Raw genomic sequence first — 19,197 nt, 5'->3', positions numbered from 1 at the left:
GGGCAGACGACTCGAAAAGAGGACATCACTATGCAGTGGCTGTAGTTAGCTGAATCTTTTCTATCATTTGCATGTGCAGGCGATCTTTCAGTTTCTTACAATATCAAGTAGTAGAGCTGCTCTTGATTCTTTCAGGTTTCGTTCATCAGGAAACACTAAAACAAAATGACCGGAGCACAAATAGGTCTTAAAATTACAAATTCAACCTCAGATGAACAACAACATTATTTTACAACATGTCATTCTTTATTTAACAAAAACTACGCAGAAGCAGTTTGTGAAAAATGTAGTACGTCCTTACTGCTCCCGCTGGAATTAAGAGGGGAGAGAAGTAGCAAGGTGCTGCTAATCAAATCCACTCGGTTAATTGATAATTAAGTGTGCCTACTCCCATAAAAGCAGAGGTTTTGGCAGTTTGAGTGTGGGAGTGTATGTTAACACAATGCCTTCCCAGGAGTGGATGTGCCAACAAATGGTCACACCGTGCAAAAAACCCAAGAGCAACACCTCAGACTCTAGAGGGTTCCTTTCCTTCGGGTACACGAGACCACAGTGGAGTCTGGCACAAGAAGGAGAAACAGATGTAAAGTGACTAAATGTATGTTGTGATTCGTTTCCTTTCCTGTGTGGTTCAATTAAATCTACGCCGAGGGCAACTCCTCAAAGTCTCCTGCAGGGGGAATCCAGTCGATTATGTGAGAGCTGTCAGTCAGCACCCTCTCAGCAGGCTTTTCTCTCTCTCACAATTTACATTTTTTTAAATCACCTATTTTTTCCTCACACTTTGTAATTTTTAAAAATATTTGGGTGTTTGGCTGGGTGGTTGATAACACGTTTCTGTGGTGTGACAAACACATTTCTTTCTGCTTTACACTGACTGTAAAGGAGTACTCACTGTGTGGCCTGCCCAGACTTCCACCTGTTTATCCCATGTAAGTGTACCCAATGCATTTGTCAAACAATCCTGGATCAAAGGAAACAAGCCCACAGATTAACGACTGTGCTGCATTCATTTCTAGCAACCAGCACAGGGTGAACAGGGCCGCCCAATTAACCCATTGAAAACAACAAATGGAGGGTAAGATCCCACTACACACCTCTGCCAGGGACAATACAGAGAACACAACGTAGGAAAATCACAGCAAACAACTCTTCTCGCCGCTGCCTATATCTCACAGCGAAAGAATGTCAACACATTTAACTACTTGCTATTCACATCACCTCTCCATTGTCTCCATCCACATGGACTGAAAGATAAGATTACTGCTGAGAAGTTTCTTTGGCGAGCCCGTGTATGTGCTTCTCCTGCTCCGGGCTGGTGTTTTTGTGGGGATCTGTTGCTATAAGCCATGTTTACACGAGCTACAACAAAGATGCAGGGAAGCCAGAGAGATCTCGAGGAAAGATATGTTTAGTCTTGAAAGGGTCAAAAAGGGGTCAAGCATTTAGACAACTCTGGAAGGCTGGATTGCCGTGATGAGTCACAAGTGTAGGCTCCTTACGCTGGTCTTACTCTAAAAGTGTCAAATTATTAGTTATGCTCACTTAGGCTGGTGTAATTAGCCTTTTTCTTTTTTAAAACGTCCGAACGCTGTTAGTCAAAGCTTGCACTCTTTTGTTTAAGAAGCCAGGAAACAGAAAGAGAGACTATAGCTTAGTACTGTACATGTGGAAGGAGTAATCCTTACGTCAACAAGCTGAGATAAAAGCCTGCAATGCTAGGCACACACCAGAGGGGCTGTAACGCTGCAGACAGTGAGAGAAAATCGGACGAGTAATGGGCAGCGTCAGGAACAGCAGACAAACTGGAAACATGGATCTCTGGAGGAAGCAATCTCAGGCTGAAAGATGTGTTTCGGAGGACAGGCAGTGAGGTAAATAACTGAAACAAAATGACACACGCAGCATATCTGAAATAACGATTGGTCGTGTTGCTCCAGAGGAATGAAACAACCAGCAGGCTTGCTGACCTCAGGGGCTGCCTGCAGGAAAGCATTAGCACCTCAACAGTCTCTGAAGGCACGAAGCCCCTCCCCCCATTGAGTTCAGCAACACTGTGCACGGCTTCCGTTGACACACACCGGACGTACATGTAGTCCACGTACGAGCATACGCAAGGAAGTCAGGAGACAACATGTGGCTCTGACCACCAAGAAGAAGAGAAGCCTCCCTTTTAGGCTTTGGGCGTTTGAGACATTATGCTAACCTGTGAAAAGTTCTGCTCCAAGAACCATGTTTACCATGTGTCACATCATCATAAGGCCAGCAGGGTTTACAAGTGCATGACTCTTTAAACTGGTTTCAGAGAGCAGGGACCACGACGTGCACACTCTCACTTCACACTACTTCGGTGTGACACAAGTTTAAACTGCAAAACAATTAGAATCATGAGTTGGTGATATCAAAATTAAAACCAAGCTACAAGCTTCCACCCTGTCCTACCAAATAATTATTCCACTTACAAGCTCTGCCAGGACAGACAAGCATACTTGGGGGGTCAAAGAATATCTGAACCTTTATTAATAGTCTCTACATAAAGGGGGGGCTTTGTTGAACAGCTGTCACATTTTTTTTCTACCCACACAGGGGCCTTGCTCTTTGTAGGATGTGGCCTGCCCTCTATCACAGCCTCACTGAAAGAGACAGGCGTTTGCTGATTGATGATCTGTTTGCTCCCTCTTCATCTCACCATATGAGATGTGTTGTGTTGGCTAGCTCACATCAACATGTTACTCACACAAGCGAAGGGTGCTGGAGCCAGGCCGAAAAAGCACACTATGAATCTGCTGACAAATTACCGCCATTTATCAAGATCAGCAAGCTCTCTGTGAAGCCGCCCTCATCAATTTCCATTAACACACAGCATTAACAAAGACACGCTGCGCCGGGCCAGAAAGGAGAGCCGGAGAGAGCTGGGCCAGATCTCGACACTGTGGGTGTTTGCAGTGGACATGCACAACTGCTGTTTGAAGACATTTTTTTTTTATTTATATATATATATATATATATATTGTAGTATATATATATATATATATATATATATATATATATATATATATATATATATATATATATATATATATATATATATATATATATATATATATATATATATATATATATATATATATATATATATATATATACTACAATATATACTACAATAGTGCACCATGTCTGATGAGTCATGTTATAGTACATAATAATAATAAATCATGTGCATGTGAGTGCACCAAGCCAAAAAAAACACTGACAGAGGTGGAAGCTGCAGACAGAGCAGTGTGAGGAAATAGAAGGGATCAACCCACAAGAGTGGGCAAGATATCGCGAGTTAAGAAATCAAGTAACTAAACTGAATAGGCACAAGAAGAAAGAATATTATCAACTTAAGCTCAAGGAGGCCAGTAAGGACAGCAAGAAGGTGTGGAAAGTTTTAAATAATATAATGGGTAGAGATCTTGCTCCGGTGGTGTCTCACATCTACACGGGTGGAACGTTTATAAGTAAAGCTAAGGACAATTATTTTGTGAATAACTACAGCAATAAAATAACAAATTTAAAATCTAATATGAGCAGAGGCGATCCCACCTTATCACGTCGTCTTATACAGGATGTTATCGTGAATAATAAGCAATGCCAATTTAAGTTTGAGGCAGTGAGTGTGGAGATGGTAGAGCGCTTATTGATATCACTTCCTGACGATACATCCTCCGGCTCTGATAACACAGACAGCAAACTGCAAGTTTGTGTCCCTTCCTATATGTCCCATATGTAATAGATCTTTGGCATGCAGCTTATTTCCATTGCAGTGGAAAGAATCGAAAATAATTCCCATCCCTAAAAACAAGAATGACGTTTTTAATGGTGTCAATAGCAGATCTATTAGTCTGCTCCCCGTTCTAAGTAAAATTATGGAGAGGATTGTCTATGAACAAATTCAACATTACCTAACAGAAAATCAGTTACTCGCTCAGTTTCAACATGCCTACAAACCTGGTTATTCCACCAGCTCAGCTCTCAGTCACATGACAGATAACTGGTACAAATATCTAGATAATGGGAATTTGGCCGGGGTGGTATTTTTGGATTTTAGTGCTGCATTTGATTTGATAAATCATGATCTTTTGATAGATAAACTAAAATGTTATGGATTTTCACCAGCTGCTTTGTGCTGGATGGAAAGTTATTTGTCTGGAAGAAGGCAAAAGGTTTATTATAACGGTTATTTCTCGGAGGGCTGTGAAATGAACTGTGGTCTACCCCAAGGCAGCTGCCTCGGTCCACTTCTGTGTTCAGTCTTTACAAACGATCTGCCGTACGTCCTGGATAAATCTCATCTTGTAATGTATGCTGATGACTCCACCGTGTTTTATTCAGCCAGTAGCTACTCTGAATTGACCAGCGTGTTACAACTAGATTTGCTGAACGTGTTTGACTGGATAAGTAAAAACAACGTGATTTTAAACGTGTTTAAATCCAAAGACATGTTAATAGGAAGTAGAGGACGCTTAGTCAACAGCCCACAACTAAATCTTTCCATAGCTGGATCGGTATTAGAACAGGTCACCCAGACTAAATTACTTGGTGTTACCATAAACCACCACCTTTCATTGTCTCAGCACATCAACTCTGTTATTAAGAAAATGGGACAGGGCATAGCTATAGCTAGGAAATGCTCCTTTTATATTACTTCTTCAGTTATGAAAGATGTCATTAATGCACTAGTATTATCTCATCTAGAGTATTGCTCAGTCATTTGGTCAGCAGCTAAATCTGAACAGACTTCAGTTAGTCCAAAATAGGGCGGCCAGATTAGTGTTAAGGTGTTCATATTATACAGATATTGATAAAATGCGCGGTAAACTTTCTTGGCTTTCTGTACAAGTTAAATTATACTATGGCTTACTTGTATTTTTAAAGAAAGCAATACTGGTAAACACACCACACTTTTTTATGCTCAGTTGCAGCATCCAGATGAAATACATAATCATGCCACACGATTCTCAACTAACCACAATTTAGTGACTCCTCGAGTTAAAAGTAACTTTCTGAAAAACTCTGTTATATTTAAAGCATCTTTTCAGTGGAATAAGTTGCCTTATGCAATTAGAGAATTGGCTTCTATTCATAATTTTAAAAATCACCTAAAAGCCTATTTAGGCAGTTTTTAATTTATTTGTAAAAATTGTAGAGGGTAATGTCACTTGTAATGGAAATTGTGTATTTTGTTTGAGTGTTTTTTATATTTTTTAATATTTACGTGCTTATATTTTCAGAATTGTAAAACCTTATTGTGGATGTAAGAGCCAAATTATGTGGATATTTTGCATCCAATTCATTGTGTAACATTTTATTCGATGGTATTTGATGGTTTGGGCCCCAGGAAGACTAGCAACCCCTGTTGTGGAAGCTAATGGGGTTCCTTAAACAAATAAACAAACCTAAGTGTGGTAAACCCCACAGATCCCATGTGGTGTGGATAGAAAGAAGAGGATGGAGACGAAGGCTACGATAATAGAAGAAGCCAGAGCAGAGGTCATAAAAGTTGTGATTCAAACTGGGCTTTTTCTCCTTCAAGCTGCTGGAGAGGCGATGGTCTCCACTCATATAACCATAAACCATGACCACTTCTAGACTGTTAAAGTTCAGACAGCTTTGGCATAACTCCATTTACTTGACATTGCAAAGGCCTGTGACGCATTTATGGCCCCTTATTTAATTCTTAAAGGAGGAAAATCTTAGTGCAAGCCTTCATAATGCACCTAATGACAGGACCGTTATCTTATTTTGGAAACATCTAACTTGAAACTTTCCAAATATATATTTATTTAGACAAAACTGGGGGTAATTACACGATTGGTAAACAGAGGGTTTCCCCTTGGGGAAGCCCTGGTGATTCTGTAAGTGCTGTTTACGTTCTACCACATTTAAATATAAATGCAGAACAACAAGCCTGTTTGTCAACAGATGCAGCCGGCCCTTATGTCTCAAGTTCCTAATTACTGAACCAGGGTTTCTCCCAACAACTAGCAACTTACTCGGCAAATTTTTGTCTCCCTCCTGTGGCGTAAAAATGCATTGCAATCCTTTTTACACTCCATATCCTCAAGTACCCCACAACCACAAGACTGCCACAGACCTAATGAAAAGGTGATTAAAATCTGTAATTCAATAGTTTTATTTTGTCTGAGACCAACAGTGTTCACTCTGGGATGTATGAGTTACTACCAAGTTGCAGAGCTTCCCTCACAACGACTCTAAAATAAAACTGTTCCTCTGGCACCATCTGCTGGACAGCAAATACCCAAGTAAAACCCACAAAAGGCAAGTAAAACACAGGAAATGTATTGAAAATATTTATGATAAAAGCAAGAAAGACCTATTTAATAAAAGTAATAATAAGAAGAAGAAGAAGAAGAAGAAGATGGCCCCGCCCCTCCCTGAGCCTGGTTCTGCTGGAGGTTTCTTCCTGTTAAAAGAGGTTTTTCCTTCCCACTGTCACCAAAGTGCTGCTCATAGGGGTCATATGATTGTTGGGTTTTTCTCTGTATGTATTATTGTGGGGTCAACCTTACAATATAAAGCGCCTTGAGACGACTGCTGTTGTGATTCAGTGCTGTATAAATAAAACTGAATGGATCTATTTGTCAGCAGAAGATGCTCCCCATAAAACGTGATTCACTACATTTGATTTAAGGCCAGCTCCATAAAATGAATATGAGATGCGACAATGCTGCACAGCTTGAATCTTACCTGAGCAGAGAAAAAACGCTGTACGAGTTCCTGACTGAACTCTGGTCAACCTGAAGCAGGCTGTTTTTCTTACGCTCCGACTGATCCTGAAACAGCCACATGTCTGAGTTTCAGCGCAGAAGCCAAACAACGTCGAAACAATGCTAACAAGATTTGAACTTGGTATTCTATTGTCATGCAAGAAGCTTTAGAAAACAGGCGAAAGGACATACCTTCTGATCAAAGTCAGCTGCATAATAGCCATCATTCAATCCAAATATGATCTCATTTGGATTTCTGGATCGAATCTGTGGACAAAGCAGGGCAGAAAAGGCTGATTGTACGGGGACAGAGTCTCAGAACAAAGGACGGCTGCATCTGGATGTGCATGAGACTGTGCTGTTTACCAACCTCCAATGCAGTCTGGATTTGAATAAATTGGAATAACATTGAGTTCTTCATCAGCATTTGAACTGCATTTACTATTTTGATGAAGGCTTTGAATGGGCCAAACTTTTCACGCAAAGAGCCAAACAGACAGCTAGATTCTGAAGCTCTAAATCACATTTTCACATGCAGACATTTCATATTACTACTGAATCAATGCAGCATGTGGCGCATTACACTAATGAGCAGCCTGCTACATAATCACTGGTTGTTTCCCTACCACTGACATATATGTGGCATGCACGGGAAAAGAGAATTGTATTGAAGACGATGAGGAAGAGAATTGCAATTTTCTTTGATTACTGTCAAAATATAAAGCACTAAGCATTTGTTACACTGATGGAAGTTATTTACAATCATGTAATGTAACGTATATACGCTCGGTGCATTTTTAGATGATTTAACTCTGAGTGAAAGAACATTTGGTGTAACCGAATAAAAGAGTGAACTGACGCAACGACAGACAGTCACAATAATCATTTTACCTAATGTTAGCAACTAGATGACATTACAGTAAAATAGGCACCAATAAATTTATTCTATATGACTGAAAGTAATTTAGAAAGTTTAATGTTTGGGGACTTGTATTTCTAACCACAGTTTGTTTCTACTGCGATTATTCACATTTAATAATGTGCATGCAGTACTTAAACTTATTAGACCACATAGAGAAAAATATTGAACATATTTTAGAAAGTTTAAACTAAAAGCATGTTGTTATTTATTAAGCAAATAAACTGAATTCATTTACTGTTACACCCAATCACACTGGACTTCTTTGATGATTTTTTAAAAATGGAAATAAATCACTGTAACTCAGCATCTTAATAAAAAATAAATAAATGTTTCTTTTCTTAAACAGTAAATTTGAAAATTATTTTATAACAATAGTAACTATATTTTAGCATTAGAAATATCATTTTGATTAAAGAGTTTGCTCATAAATGCCAATTTAAATGACAGAAACATTAAAAAAAATTATTTTGTAAATACTAAAACTGTTCATTCAGGCCAGCTGTGCCATAAATCTTACACCAACAATCAGTTTGTTAAGCACTGCATATAAGACCCCTTTAAATTGACAGAAAGATTTCCATTTAGTGAACTACTTAGTTTTCATGTTCAAATATTTAGAAATTAAAACTCAAACGCAGATCCAGAGTTAAATGTTCAACTCCAAATATGGCTCACCCCACATTCACTCGCTCACAGCAGTGAGCATCACCTCAGCCTTGCTACCTTTGAACTAGATTCATCCACTTGTATAAATTCCAAGTAGATGAAAAATATTTCATACACAGAACTGTGCAGCCGAGTCCAAGTGATCATTTTACACATAAACTTGCTAAGAGCACAGCAACAGCCCTGCTCATAACTACTGATATGTCATGAAGTAACGTAAACCACATGGACAGAACGGAAATGCATGCATCGCGCTCTTAGAAGGATTTAATTACACATTCAGCTATTCAACATTTAACACATGTGTCAGATCATATCCAACAAATCCTTTGTAAAGATCAAAACTGTACTATTAGATTTTTGCAGTAACAATTCACTTTTTCAAAAGCCACACAGAAAGCCTCAGGAAAAATTATATATTGTGTTGCTACTTTGTTGCTCTTGGGTGTGTTTGCTGACCTGCTGCCCCGTGTATCTGAGGCCGTCCAAATTAACCTTCCATTCGATGAGGAGCTGGTACTGTTCCTTCTGCCCTCCCCAGATTCTCACCACAAAGCAAGACACTGAGGTGTCCAGAAGGTCTGGGAGCATGCCAAAGTCCAGGCTCCGCCAAGTTGGATTCTAACAAAGATCCATAAACACACACATTTCAAAAGGAACAGCAGTCACATCTTAAATCTTTTCTACTTTCTGACTTTTTGTTTTTAATGGGAGGATAGGTTCAAGAGTTTGAAATAAAAATCTGAGAGCAAAATTTATGTTACCTCTTAAATCCATACAGTGATCCTTAACCACTGCAGAGTAACTGAATCATTCTGTTCTGCATTAACCTTAAAGTCTGATCCCCATTTCTGTTTGTAGTCTGTCCCTGAACGTTCAGAACGACAGCATGACCGCTGGTTCAGCGGCACACAACTGGAGTCATTTACATCATTTAACTATGTACCATTTCCCTTCATCATACAGAAAAATCTCTTTTTCCCTGGGTAACTTTCATGGACAGGCAGGAGAGGAAGGCCAAAAGCAGAAGTACAATCCACAGGTGAAGATAAGAACTAGCATTAGAAGCAGAGGGGAATGAAAACAGGAAGAGCAACAGGAAACAGTTCCTTATATGAGCGATGACAGGAAGGAGATGGAATAGCCGAGAACGCCAGCACAGATGTTAAATAAAACAGGAGGAAGTTGTGCTGGGAGACGACAGGAGTCATGACTCCTGAAGTGCATTACACTGTCTGTCTGCTGAAGGTACTGACGAGTACGCCTGGAAAGCAGCTTAGGTCAGCTCATGGCTCGGCAGCAAGCCCAAACAGTAATTGTAATTGGTTACGTCTGTAGTTTTGTGCATAGCTGTGTCTGCATCACAAATAAAAGTGGAAATTAAAAAAAAACAAAAAAAACAAAACCACACACAACGACAAGGTAATACGACACAGCACGGTCATTTGCACAGCTTAATGATGCATGCAGGCCAAAAGAAAAAGCTGTTTAAGAGAAACACGGATCAAATTTTATTCATGCCGACACACGCCTGATATTTTATTCAGCAAATCATGTTAAACAAGAGCTGGCTACATGTGTGACTGGCAAGAAGGGATCAGATAAATGCCAAGCTTAGCATTCATAAAATACAGCACTGCTTCGCTGCTCGTAATGAGTACATTCTCCAACAGCAGGCTACAGGAAATGACAACATACTGGACCTATCCCAGGACGCGGAGAGGAAGCGTCTGAGGGTTAGTTTACTCACCAGTGAGTCTCGTATGACTTCACTCTTGTAAAAATCTAAGAAACATGAAAGAATGTTGATTAATGCACAATAAACAGGAGGAACTAAACCCTGAACATGTTTTGCTGAAGCTCAGCTGGACACCAGTTACACAAATCTATCACATACAAATTTTGCACTGACTGCATGTTCCAAAATCAGAGGAACGGTACAGTGTTAGTGCCACTTTCAAATGCATTTGCCTGAGATACTAAACTACAACTTGCTGCAAGTACAAAATAAATATAAATATGCGCACTGCCCATTTAACTTTATTTAAAAGCCTCTTGATAAAAAAAAAAAAAATTGTACAGGATAAACATGATCAGTAGTGTGTGAGAGGACGTTAACACCGACCTCTAGAAATGCGGTCTCCTATACAAAGGTGGAGGGTGAAGTACGTGTCCAGCAGTGGAGAGCCATTCCTGTTGACAATGTTTCTGGCTGCGATGCTCCGAAGATGACGCAACCGTCTCTGTTTGCCAGGAGGAAATAGAGAGGGAGAGAGACAATGAGAAATAGTGACGATTATTGATAACAGAGTTCTGTAACCAGCTTAATTTGGCTCATGTGATTGGTCAAATCTATCCCACATATAAAACAGCTTAAAATAGCCGTCCTTTCTCATGCACAGAGGCAGCATAAGTAATGGAGGCGTTACTCATCTTCATTGTAACATTATGTCAGTCATCAGTTACTTTTTAAATCAATCCAGCAACACTTTAAGACTGGATTGTTTGAAGTTTTTGAAGTCAAGGACTTTGTTAGTGAACAGTCTTTTCAATCTACTAAAAATCTCATGTCTTGATCTAAAAGATTCCTGGGAAATCTTTTAGATCAAGCGCTTTTCGAGACCCTCAAAGCACTTTACAATTCCACTATTCATCCACACACTGGTGGAGGCAGCTACAGTTGTAGCCACAGCTGTCCGGGGGCAGAATGACAGAAGCGAGGCTGCCATATCGCGCCATCGGCCCCTCTGGACGGCACATCCTACAGTCTAACCTTTCCCTTGAATGGCCGGCCCACCTCCTTCCTGCAGCCATAGCGAGGACAAATCTAAGTCATGGGATTTCCCAAAAGATTAACGACTTCAAAAACAAACAAATGATTGTTCTCCAGGGGACTTTTAACCCTCTCCTTATTAATTTTATAATGTACATTTCTCAACAGGAAACATGGACCACATGGAAAACAAAAATAAAACAGCAAAATTATTCAAAACAGTTCAAACATCAGAGTCCTCTCAGACTACGCTCGAACAGAAGAGCACTGCAAAGTTGACCGCATGTTATAAAACGACCATACAAGTCTGATGGTGACACGTGGCTTGTAATCTGGGTGACTAGGTGGTCACAAGCCTTCTGTTATTCATGAGCATGCAGACATTATTTTGGAGCAGGACACCGGCCCTCGAGACCTGGAGTCGCCAACCCCTGTTTTACAGAGTGGACTGACCAAACTAAAGCAGATACGACAGGTAGCCCTGATAAGAAAACACACTTGAATGCCAGTTTATTAAGTACAGACAGTTAAAACTGATGCCAACTTTATGCAAGAGGCTTCCAACAAATCCCCACTCTCATACATTTAAAAATAAACGTAAGCTTTTTTCATATATGAACTGCAGCACTGAAAACTAAACCCAGACACGTATAGGTGAGAATGCAAATGTTCGAATAAGTGGGACAGGACAAATGGTCCTAAAAGCTCTTCTGATTGCCCAAGAAGTTTATGTAATGTGACATTTATGCATGAGAGGGTAGGGCAAATAAGTGTCAAGTTATTTCACAGCAAGCAAATTGGTATCATGTGTACTGCATAAACCAAACTCAGTATTTCCAGTCATCTGAAGTGGATTATCTCCTCTTATTAACTACACGCAAGGGACCTTTTGGTCACACACATAAAAAAGTGTGACCGAAAAGTTCCTAGAATCTACGTGCCATATAAATCTAAAATGACTTAACTAAATGCAATTTTCCCTTCAAAGTTTTCATGTCATGCACTACTGGACCAGTTTCTGGACTGCTGCTAATTTAAACTCCCAAGTACCAGTTTTGCCCATGTGTACCGAGTGGGATGCAAATGCATGTAAGGTGGATTCATGGACCTCAAACTCCCCTGAATTTATGTCATGGATCATAGCTGCTGATGAGAGCTGAATCTCAGGTTATGGCCCAGAGATAAAGCGACAGTTTTCACTTAGTCCACAGTAGTCAACCCCGAAAACAGTGCATCAGGTCAAAGTGCATGCTTGTTGTTTGCTTTTCACAATTATAGTATATACACACACACACACACACACACACACACACACACACACACTTACTTTGTGGAGTACTCAAAGTATTCAAAACTGCTCAGTTAAAACATGTATTATCTAGCCTGAGATTAGCACTGATTATAACCTGTAAAGTGAGTCAGTGTTTACTCAGTAAACAAGTAAACCAGTAAGGTCACAGAGTTTCAAACTCCCTTCTAAACTGGAAAGATTGGTGCACATTTAAGAATTTAAATGATGTCCCATTACAATTTCGCATTAGCGTACCAATAAAGTAAGCTTCACTCATGCCACCAATAGGTCGACTGTCCCACCAGGAAATAGAAGATTCTGGTGCTATGGAACTGTCAAAGATGACGACACTGATTCCGCTTCTAGGGGCGTCTGATCGTAGTGTGGTTTATCCTGTCTATGAGAGGCTACTGAGACAGAAGAAAGACCCTACACTGACATGACAATGTGTGGCCGGGCTGCTTTGACTGCACTGTATGGGAGGTCTTTGAGAGTGCTGACATTAATGATCACACTACACATGTGACTGATTATATTCATTTCTGTGTGGACTCTGTGGTCCCAACCAAAAGGATTAAATGATGCGAATGACAACCCTTGGGTGTCAAACAAGTTCAAAGACCTTATAAGACAAAAATGCTTTCAGGAGCTACAATGATACAGCCGGAAGGGACCTTTAGTACAGTTAAAAGACAGAAGGCACTTTGTCATCAAGAAAGCCCAGAGATGCATTACTCTAACAACCAATGCCCCACATAAGGATAGGGGATAGGCTTCGCTTGACCTGCATGGTCGAATCTGAAGATTTTTAGATCATCTCAGTCTTGTGATACTAAATATTTAAATTTGGAAAGTATCCATAATTGTTCCTGTTCCTAAATCTCCTAGACCTTCAGGTCCCAAAGACTTTAGACCTGACCTTGCATCACTGGTCTTGTACATGGGATCATAAACTTGGCATCAAAGAGACCGCTGCAATTTGCCTACCAACCCTGTATGAGGGTGATTTATTGAACTATTTTACGTATTGCACACACTACTTGTATTTGTGGCCATTTCCCCGCCTTTTAACTACGAGTTGGGTTAAAAAATTGATCTTTAATTGATGAAAATTGGTCTTTAAGTCTGACGTCATTAGCCGTTTCCAAGTCCAGATCTTATAAATGGGCTAAACTTCAGTCAGGAGAACAACTGAGATAATCCATCCACAATACCAGGTTAGTCATTACTATACTGCTGCATGGGCTGGAGTTACATCGTAAGGGTTTAAAAACTGAGCTTTAAAAGTAACAGTGGTAATAAAAACCGAGAGAGGCCAACAGTGATCACTGACTGTTTTAGGGGCTTGTTCAGATTAAATAGAACAAGATACAAAGCATTAAAACATGTTTAAAACACAACAGACTTATTAAACACAGAGTAGTTTGGACCCAGAAGCAGGATTCATCACATCATCACTTAAAAACCGGATTGTGATAAATAGCATGGAGGTATTCTATTGATATAGAGACGCCAAATCTCCGTATTATTTAAATAAAATACTCTGGGAATACTACAAACAAGAGGGTTAATCTCATGCACCGTCATCCTTCAGGAAGGTTAGCTGAGCAAACATACATGAAATCAGTGCAACCAAGAAAACCATGCAACACTGGACACACTTAGCTTGACAGAGCATATCACAACATGTTTAAAAAAAGTAATAATCCCAATATATCGTATTGTGAGTCAAGTATTGTGATGATATTGTATTGTGGGGTGTCTGGTGATTCCCACCTCTACTTTTAACAGTTTTACTGAGTATTTTAACAGATAAAAGGGAAACAGAATTTTCACTTCTGTCTTGTTTAGCTTTCGAGATCAAGGATTTCCCTGGTAGTTAAACCAGAGTAGGAACTTTACTTTCAGACAAACTGACAACTTCCACAGGCTCCCCTCAGGACTGTGTTTTCTCTCTTGTGTTGTTTATTTGGTACACCAATTCCTGCACAAACACTACTACCACTTCAGTGAATCTCCTACATGATGGAAAGGAACAGCAGGGACCAGATCCGGACAATTTCATTAAATGCTGTGAGGTCAGGCCTTGTTCTCAACGCAGCAAAGATTTCAGGGGGCAACAATCATCCCAGCACACTATCACCAAACAGCTGATCCAGTCTGTGACTGAATATCAGTACCTAGGGGTTATTCTTGACCACATGTAAAGAACTTTTCAAGGAAACTTGTATCTTTCAAAGCGGGCTCTAAAATGCTCCACATGTTCTACTGTGCTTTTACTGAAAGTGTTCTGACTTTCTTAATCTTTTGTTGGTTTGGAAATCCCTCTGAGGAACACTAAAAATCTGTAAGAAAGACAGTAACAGCATGAAGTGAATTGCATTACAGAGTTAGGAACGCATTTATAGTTATGGTGTTAGATGTTAGGCAAATACTGTTGTGGGTGACGAGAGGCATCCATTTGCCTCTTCTTTTAAAGTGAAACCATCTGGGTGGCGCTATTACCCCCTGTGCTTACAAAACACAGGCCAAACTGTAATTTATTCCTCACGGCACTTAATAGAGCATTTGTAGCAACAGATGTAGAGGGTACCAATAACAAGGTTGTTGGATCAATCCGCAGTTCATATTTTGAAATATACTGAACCCCAAGTTGTTCCCAATGCATCCATCAGGGTGTGTGTGAATGTTAAGAGTGCATAAAGCGTTTAGGTATAGATAAAAACAGGGTTTGGATGCATTTGATTGGGTGAATGAGGCTTGTAGCAGAAAGTGCTTTGAGTGCTCAAAGTGAGTGGAAAGGCACTATACAAGTACCAGTCCATTTACCAGTTCAATTTTTAAACATGGGAAACACATACGTTTCCCAGCTAGTTTGGACAAATCATCCTGTAAGGTCCAATGAAAGGGTCTTGATGTATTGTATGCTTTTATGCTGATGTGTTTGTTCTTTGTTGGTGTATGGAAATGCCACGTGGTTTCTGCAATCCAATTTTCTCATCATGACAAAGGTATTTATCCATCTAGGTCTCATGTGGTTAAAATGAATGTGCATATAGCCTGCATTAAGAGGTCATCATCAGGTTTTTTAATGAGATCACAGATAAACAAGAGGACCCATGTTAATTAAACAAATACAAAGGAAAAGTGTTTTAAATGAAATCTCTGATACTTTTTAGCAATTTATGGCCCAAACACAAAGCCAGTTGGTTTCCACTGTAATGCAGTAACTGCACACGATTAAGAGATAGAAAAACCCAACTATTTGCATGGCCAGAGTTCACAGATAAGCGTAAACAACAAATTGGTATACTGATTCTTTAAAGAGCAAGTAATGTGTGTATTTAGCTGCAGTTTAAGTAAAAGATTTTACTTACACACCACCCTCAAAAAACTGCATATCAGAGACTTGTGGTTTCCCAAAGTAAAAACAAAAACACCCAGTATACAGGATAAGATTGGAATATGTCGATAGTACTAAAATGAGGACATAGTTTGAATCATTCCAAATTGCATTATCAAAGTGTCCATCTAATCGATCCAGCACCTATCTGGGGGAGAAAAGAGTTACACTTAGTGGTGTAAATACATTATACTGTCTGTCATTTCACTGAGAAAAGAAAATCTAATGGTGCATCAGTGACACCCACGTTATGAATCCCAAGAATTTGCAAATGTCAATACACATTTGCGAGGTTTAACTACCATTAAGTAATAGTAGTAGTAGAAGATTTAAGTTTGAGGATTCATTTTATGCTGTAGGTTAACTCCATATTTTGGTTCCTAATGTTCAGTTTAGTGGTCTGAAGCAGGATAACAGTTGAAACAAGTCCAAGAGGTTCCTGCAGCACACAGACCTCTGGCTCACTGAAGCGAGGAAGTGTCATTTATCTCAACCCTAATAAAGATATTTGAAAACAACATGTTTTCTACTACAAATAATACCCAGCCAGTAAACACTGACGGAGATCTGTCGGTAGGAGACTTAGTTCCGGTTTAAGGTACGTAATCACAACGAGAGAAGCCTACATGTCAAATGAATGAAAGCACGGAATTTAAAAGTCTTCCACTTAATCCCCGGGGTTGAACGGACCAATAACGCATTCAGTCTTGAAATGCTTCAAATCACATTAAAGCAGCCGTACGAGAGCGTTTAGTGTCAAAATAATGACACGCTGTATGCTGATTTTACTTAGCTGTCACCTGCGTGCTGACATGACGCCAAGTTAAGTTACCATTAGCAGAAGCAGCTTTGTACATAAATATGTAGAAAAATAATGCGATATGGCAGTACCATGAAAAGGCTAGGCTCCAAAAGCCAAACTGCGACCTAACTGGTTTCGGCGTGTCTGGCGAGTCAGACACACTTCCATTTATTTCCAACGGGCTAGCTAACTGCAAGCTAGCAACTGCTAGCTAGCTAGCCTGCCAGGCCTGCTGTGGACCTCCGGGCAGCAGTTACAAACTAGTACATAACACAATATGGGAGCCCGGTCCAAGTTTTCCCGAGTTCACCTGAATGAGTGTGATGACAACGAAAGCTCATGGGATTTGCATTTACCTGCTGGGATGTGAGCTCCACATGTAGGGCTCGAGAGGCTGAAGCTCCAGAGTTGGTGACAGAGGCGGCGGGGATAGCAAGAACCCGACCGGTGATGGAGTTCATCCTCCTGTCGGCATCTAGCAGCAGCCCCTCATTCAATAAAGCATCCCATCTCAGACATTCACGACACTTGGCTAAAAGTTGACGAAGTTCCGGAAAACTAACAAAGACATGCAGACACGAGTGTTTCTGTGAGGAAAGCGCTACAACAGCTGTCAGCTAACCAACAGGACGTAAACAAACTCTCGGCTATTTCGCTACGTTCGGAAATCCGTCTACGGAGAGGAGGCGCGGAACTTCAGTTGCTGATTGGCTCAAACCAATATCCGTCGCGTAAAGGCGGTGCCTGGTCGTGAAAATTCGCGTTTCTATTGGCGGTATCATCTGTTTGTCTCCCTGGAGGGGACGAGCATCCGTTGAATTCTGTCAAAGCTGCAAAATATGAGGAAGTTGTATGGTACAGCGTGACATGCAGGTGACAGTTTAAACGGTAGCACTGATCTCATAATCTCTACTGGTACAAAGACAGCCAGCGATCAAAGCATTTAAAATGTATATGCAAACTGATATGAACTTTTTTCGCTAACTTTCAAATCACAGACAGTATAATACGAATACACAAATAGACAGGAACTAACTGCAGAATACGCGGGTAGCTTAGGCAATGTAAAACTTAAACACACATATTTAACATATTAGCAAATTAGTCGATGTTATATTTGTTAGGCCTCTCTTAACGTTGCATGCCAATTTAGATTCTGGTCTTGTGTTTTGCGTGTAACTCAGTAGTGTAAAGTTGAAATTCATCTTTAAGTACGATGACTTGTAAATCCACCACCTACATGTGAGCAGCACAGTCAGTTATTTCAGCTTCATTCACACTGACTGCAGAACATTAAGCAACCACTAGGGGGCTGTATCAGCCACATTAAATAGTTGCGCTTCTAAAGGGCCAGGAGACTGAAGGCTGCAGTCAGATAACGACCAAAAGTAGCTCCTATCTATCCACGTTGTCACCTTGACAAAAAACGTTAAAATGTAAAAGAACTTAGGGAAAATAAAAATGGACGTTCTCGATGGACTAGTCATACACTTGATGTGTTCTTATTGGTTTTTTAATAATGTTGAAGATGTTTTAATAAAGTCATATAAAAGAGAACCAGTAGCAAATAATAATAATAATAATTAACAAGGTTGTAATTCAGATAAATAGGAATACAAGGCATATAAAGTGAAATAATTGCATTTTGCACTGAGATGTGTTGCTCCTGTCATATTTTTTTTCCAGCTGATAAAAGGAGCCAGAGTACTTCCTGTCTTTATTAAGGCTTTCTGAGACTAAAGTCAAATTAACTAATGACCGCACTAAAAAAGGCCATAAGAACAAGTATAACTAACAGAAACTGAATAATGGAAAACCTTAAATGAACTTTGCGCACAGGCTTTATTCCTCAAACATTTTCAGTTTCACTTCTGAAAACAAGGCAACGACTCCATAAGCAGTAGATACAATGTTTATCATTCCGTTGTAGGTTTAACAATTTCAAAACATGACATACACAAGAGTGTATATGGTTAGTGCATAAAATGGAAAACATACAATTAACATTTACACGGTCACTTTTCATGTTGATCGTTTTTAAATGGGGTGGAATAATCCTCAAAAATATTCAGTTCAGTTTTATTTGCATAGCACCAGCAGATGTGGAAGCTAAAGTTTAAAATGGTCCCAGTGGTAATTAGCAGCAGTAGGAGCTGTAACCCTGAAATTGGAAGAGTGGCTCCAGAAAACTCCAGGTATAACATCAGAGGTGTCGGTCCAGAGGAACAGACAAAGTACGGCACAGAGCCCTAAACTCCCAGGTCTCTGGTAGAGAACGCGAGCTTGAGGATCACATCTATATCACCTGCAGGGAGGGATGAAAGGGAGGTTTTTTCCTCCCATAGAGGTAAATTGTGGTTTCAGAGGTATACTGTATGGCCCAGCTGGACTTTGAAAGTTTTTGCTGATAAGAGAATTGTGGATAATATTAAATACTCTCCAGCCAAATACTGTTCAAAACAAAGCATATATTTGGTGGGCGTGCTCCCTACACAGCACATACATAAGACTCAGATTTAGTAAAACATTGACATAAATGTGGGAAAGACTTCAAAGACACACCACAC

General features: G+C 39.9%; 1 protein-coding gene across 1 annotated transcript in view; it reads right to left on the bottom strand.

Annotated features, from left to right (window-relative positions):
- Positions 1 to 17,332, bottom strand: part of uvrag (UV radiation resistance associated gene) — a 92,112-nt gene extending 74,780 nt beyond the window's left edge. Inside the window, exons 1-6 of the mRNA XM_026183038.2 lie at positions 16,987 to 17,332; positions 10,487 to 10,604; positions 10,112 to 10,146; positions 8,821 to 8,982; positions 6,966 to 7,040; positions 6,754 to 6,839 (exon numbers count right to left, since the gene is read on the bottom strand). Coding sequence (XP_026038823.1) covers positions 6,754 to 6,839; positions 6,966 to 7,040; positions 8,821 to 8,982; positions 10,112 to 10,146; positions 10,487 to 10,604; positions 16,987 to 17,091 — 581 coding nt within the window. The 5' untranslated portion in view covers positions 17,092 to 17,332. The remainder of the gene's footprint in view (positions 1 to 6,753; positions 6,840 to 6,965; positions 7,041 to 8,820; positions 8,983 to 10,111; positions 10,147 to 10,486; positions 10,605 to 16,986) is intronic.
- Positions 17,333 to 19,197: the final 1,865 nt, after the last annotated feature.

The sequence above is a fragment of the Astatotilapia calliptera genome, chromosome 10 (genome assembly GCF_964374335.1).
Source record: "Astatotilapia calliptera chromosome 10, fAstCal68.1, whole genome shotgun sequence".
Classification (NCBI taxonomy): Eukaryota; Metazoa; Chordata; class Actinopteri; order Cichliformes; family Cichlidae; genus Astatotilapia; species Astatotilapia calliptera.
The sequence above is the reverse complement of the archived record's forward strand: the minus strand, read 5'-3'. Positions and strand labels throughout refer to the sequence as shown.